The sequence below is a fragment of the Acomys minous genome (genome assembly GCF_964271855.1).
Source record: "Acomys minous genome assembly, chromosome: 4".
Taxonomy (NCBI): domain Eukaryota; kingdom Metazoa; phylum Chordata; class Mammalia; order Rodentia; family Muridae; genus Acomys; species Acomys minous.
This window is the reverse complement of record NC_140486.1, coordinates 111,337,967-111,341,877: the sequence shown is the minus strand read 5'-3', so window position 1 is coordinate 111,341,877 and position 3,911 is coordinate 111,337,967. Positions and strand designations below refer to the sequence as shown.

General features: G+C 55.1%; 1 protein-coding gene across 2 annotated transcripts; it reads left to right on the top strand.

Annotated features, from left to right (window-relative positions):
* Positions 1-257: 257 nt before the first annotated feature.
* LOC311596154 (alkaline phosphatase, germ cell type-like) lies at positions 258-3,415 on the top strand. 2 transcript variants are annotated; one of them, XM_084779356.1, is made up of 11 exons: positions 258-413; positions 494-610; positions 726-841; positions 1,009-1,183; positions 1,263-1,435; positions 1,672-1,806; positions 1,922-1,994; positions 2,171-2,305; positions 2,386-2,577; positions 2,688-2,804; positions 2,892-3,415. In XM_084779356.1, the coding sequence occupies exons 1-11, from the start codon at positions 350-352 to the stop codon at positions 3,182-3,184; spliced, it is 1,590 nt and encodes a 529-aa protein (XP_084635482.1). In that variant the 5' UTR covers positions 258-349; the 3' UTR covers positions 3,185-3,415. The 2 variants fall into 2 exon arrangements, with proteins under 2 accessions (XP_084635482.1, XP_084635483.1); XM_084779357.1 differs by lacking the exon at positions 726-841 and having other exon boundaries at positions 283-413.
* The last annotated feature ends 496 nt before the right edge of the window (positions 3,416-3,911 follow it).

Below are 3,911 nucleotides of genomic sequence, written 5' to 3'. Positions count from 1 at the left end.
ATAGCTCTCCACTCAAGACAGCACTCCTCCAGCCTCCCACCTAACCTGGGTGGGGGTGGGGTGTGGGGTGGGGCGGGGATGCCTGAGACTCACCCATTGTCCTAGATTCAGGACACTGGCCTAAACTTCCATTAATCCTGCCACCTTCTTACAGCCAGACAAGCTTTAGTTCATTGGCTAGGGTGGGGCTAGGGTAGAGCCTGAGGATTAGCGAGGGACCCTGAGCCTTTCAGGCGGGAACGAAGTCTTCCTCTATTTAAGCGGAGGCAGTCAGAGCCTCGGGTAGTACTGTGCTACTGCAGGTTCTCCTTCCACCTTCCACCTTCCTCATGACTACTCCCACACAGCCATGTGGGGAGCCTTCTTGCTGCTGCTAAGCCTCAAGCTGCAGCTGTCTCTTACCATCATCCCAGGTAACGGCGGCTCCTTCAGGTATTCCTTTCACATACATGGGCCCTCAGTCTGACCCTGACTCTGCTCTTTTCTTGGCCAGTGGAGGAGAAGAACCCAGACTTCTGGAACCAAAAGGCAAAGGAGGCCCTGGATGTCGCCAAGAAGCTGCAGCCCATTCAGACATCAGCCAAGAACCTCATCATCTTCCTGGGGGACGGTGAGTGTGTGAGGCCTGGGCCACCCTGAGGCCTTTGTTTTCCAGGCACCCAAGGGCCCCCTCACGGATCCGGGCAGGCCTATGGTTCAGTCCTGACCAGATTCTGCTTCTTCAGGCATGGGGGTGTCCACAGTGACAGCTACTCGGATCCTGAAGGGACAGTTGAATGGTCACCTAGGACCTGAGACATCCCTAGCCATGGACCGCTTCCCATATATGGCTCTGTCCAAGGTGAGCTTGGAGTCCCTGTAGGAGGCAGCGAGAACTGGTAGAGCAGGAGGGAGGTTGGGAAGAATTCAGAGCCAGGGCATGGGGGGGGGGGGAAGTGGGGGGGCAAGTCCTAGGAAGAGACAAGGCAAGTGTCTTCCAGTAGAGTTGAACTGAGTGTCTCTCCCCAGACGTACAACACAGACATGCAGATCCCGGACAGCGCAGGCACAGCCACAGCCTTCCTCTGCGGCGTCAAAACGAATTTCAAGGTCATTGGCTTGAGCGCAGCTGCATACTTTGACCAGTGTAACACAACATGGGGCAATGAGGTCATCTCTGTGATGCATCATGCTAAGAAAGCAGGTGGGTTGGGACAAGGCTTAGGGACATGGGCAGGGCTTGGGGTCCTGGGTGGCTCACCAGACTTCTTTGACTTCTGCAGGAAAGTCTGTGGGAGTGGTGACCACCACATCGGTGCAGCACGCCTCTCCAGCTGGCACCTATGCACACACGGTGAACCGTAATTGGTACTCGGATGCAGAAATGTCGGCCTCGGCGCTGCAGGAGGGCTGCAAGGACATCTCTATACAGCTCATCTCCAACACGGACATTGATGTGAGCTCCAAGAGTGAGGGAGTAGGGCTGGAACAAGGTGTCACTCAGTGAGGTCTATGCAGCCCACAGTCTAAGTTCTGAGTCCTGCAGGGTATCTGAGCGGTGGGTGGGGGAGGGGTAGATGGAGAAGGTGCAGCCCAAAGAGACTTCCTTCCCTCAGACCTACTGGGACCAGGTGTTGTCAGGAGGCAATAGAGGGTCATCAAGTCTGGTCCCAAACTCACCTCTGATCATAGGTGATCCTCGGTGGTGGCCGCAAATTCATGTTTCCCAAGGGGACGCCAGACCAGGAATATCCAGCTAACCCTGGCCAGGCTGGAACCAGGCTGGATGGACGCAACCTAGTTCAAGAGTGGCTGGCAAAGCACCAGGTATGGGGGTCTCAGGGGTGGGGGAAAGTAGGATTAGGGCAAAGGGCATAGCAGGAATTAGTAAGGTATTTACATTTCCAAAGTATGCATTTAGTGATTGGCTGTGTCCCTACAGGGGGCCCGGTATGTTTGGAACCGCACGGAGCTCATTTGGGCATCCATGGATCCATCTGTGACACATCTCATGGGTAATAACTCCCATTTCTTGCCCTGAAACCCTTCCATTAGGAAAGTGTGTGTGTGTGTGTGTGTGTGTGTGTGTGTGTCACAGAGAGAGAGACAGAGACAGAGACAGAGACAGAGAGACAGAGCGACAGAGAGAAATGAACCTGTGATGTCCACTATGGAATTTCTTACTCTTCAGGCCTCTTTGAGCCGGAATTCATGAAATATGACATCTACCGAGACCCATCCCAGGACCCTTCCCTGGTGGAGATGACGGAAGTGGCCGTGCGCATGCTCAGTAGGAACCCCCAGGGCTTCTATCTCTTTGTGGAAGGTGAGCGGCTGTGCCTAGCAGAAAGGAGGAGAGGGACCCAGCACAGGCTCAACCATCTTTCCATCACTGGTTTCCTGCAGGGGGCCGCATCGACCATGGCCACCATGAATCTATAGCGTATCATGCACTGACTGAAGCGGTCATGTTCGACTCTGCCGTTGACAAGGCGAACAGGCTCACCAGTGAGCAGGACACGATGATCCTTGTCACCGCTGACCACTCCCACGTCTTCTCTTTTGGTGGCTACACATATAGGGGGACCTCCATCTTTGGTAGGTGTGAACAAAGGCAGATATTGCTCCCTTGTAGGGATCTGGTGACACAAAGCGAAGGCATGCAGAAGCAGCTGTTTGAAAGCAAGTCATTCCCTCTCACCCTGCAGGTCTTGCTCCCTTCAAGGCTCAGGATGGCAAATCCTTTACCTCGATCCTATACGGCAACGGGCCCGGCTACAGGCTCCATAATGGCGTCCGGGCAGATGTCACTGATGAGGAGAGCAGTAAGTTCAGTGGTGTTACCAACATGAGGCGGGGTTGAGAATGCTCATAGAGGTGAAGAACCTGCTCTGAACACCCCCTCTTTGCAGGCAACTTCTCGTACCAGCAGCAGGCGGCTGTGCCCTTGGCCAGCGAGACCCATAGTGGCGAGGACGTGGCGGTATTCGCGCGTGGCCCGCAGGCGCACCTAGTGCACGGAGTGCAAGAGCAGAACTACTTCGCGCACGTCATGGCCTTCGCAGGCTGCCTGGAGCCCTACACCGACTGCGGCCTGGCGCCCCCTGCCGGCCAGAGCGGCGCAGCGAGCCAGGGCCAGACCTCCACCCAGCTGCTCCTGTTGGCGGGAACAATGCTGCTGCTGGTGGTGGTAGCTAAACCCTGACCACCTAAACTCACTGGACTCCACCCCCTGTGTTCCACAGCTGGCTCCAGTGCTTCCTGCCAGTACTGTTTTCTGGGCTCCAACCTTCTGCTGGCATTTTTCATCCCCACTTCCAGGTTTCTAATCTCAATCCCGCAGTCCCACCTTAAGCTCCAACAGGCCTCAACCCACTCCCCCCCCCTTCCTGGGCTCTCCATTCTCTTGGGGACAATAAAACCAATTATTACACAATGTCAGTAGCACCTGTTTGTCTAAAGCAGCTGGAAGGGTGATCCCTGGGTGGGCATGGATGTGGGCACACTAACACAAGTGATTGGTGGTAGCAGAGGGCTGGTCTCTCATGATCATGCCTCACATAGGTGAGATGTATCAGGAATGGCACTGGAGTTCACGCTCCACTGTCCTCTGGGCTGGCCTCAGGTACCTGAATAACAGCATAGGGCAGACTCAGGTGGCAAACACCACATGTTTGTCCTTCTGTCCCAGAGCAGAGACAAAAAGGTCCCTTGGGCTCCCCAGATGCCACATTGGCTCAAGTGTTTGGCCTCCCAGAACTCATAGTAGTGCACAGTCATAGAAGGCAGAGTATCTTTTGTGCCAGTGCCTAGGTGTCTTGGTTATATTTCAGGACCTGGGGCCACTGCTGCAAGATAAACCAGCAGGCTCAGAGCTACAGAGCAAGCTCAGGGCTACGGATGCTGAGAGGGCAGAGACAGTCCAAGAGCTA

Coding starts and splice junctions, on each gene's coding strand:
- LOC311596154 (XM_084779356.1), top strand. CDS start 350: ATGTGGGGAGCCTTCTTGCTGCTGCTAAGCCTCAAGCTGCAGCTGTCT. Junction 414..493: donor GTCTCTTACCATCATCCCAG/GTAACGGCGGCT, acceptor TTTCTTGGCCAG/TGGAGGAGAAGAACCCAGAC. Junction 2,306..2,385: donor CTTCTATCTCTTTGTGGAAG/GTGAGCGGCTGT, acceptor GGTTTCCTGCAG/GGGGCCGCATCGACCATGGC.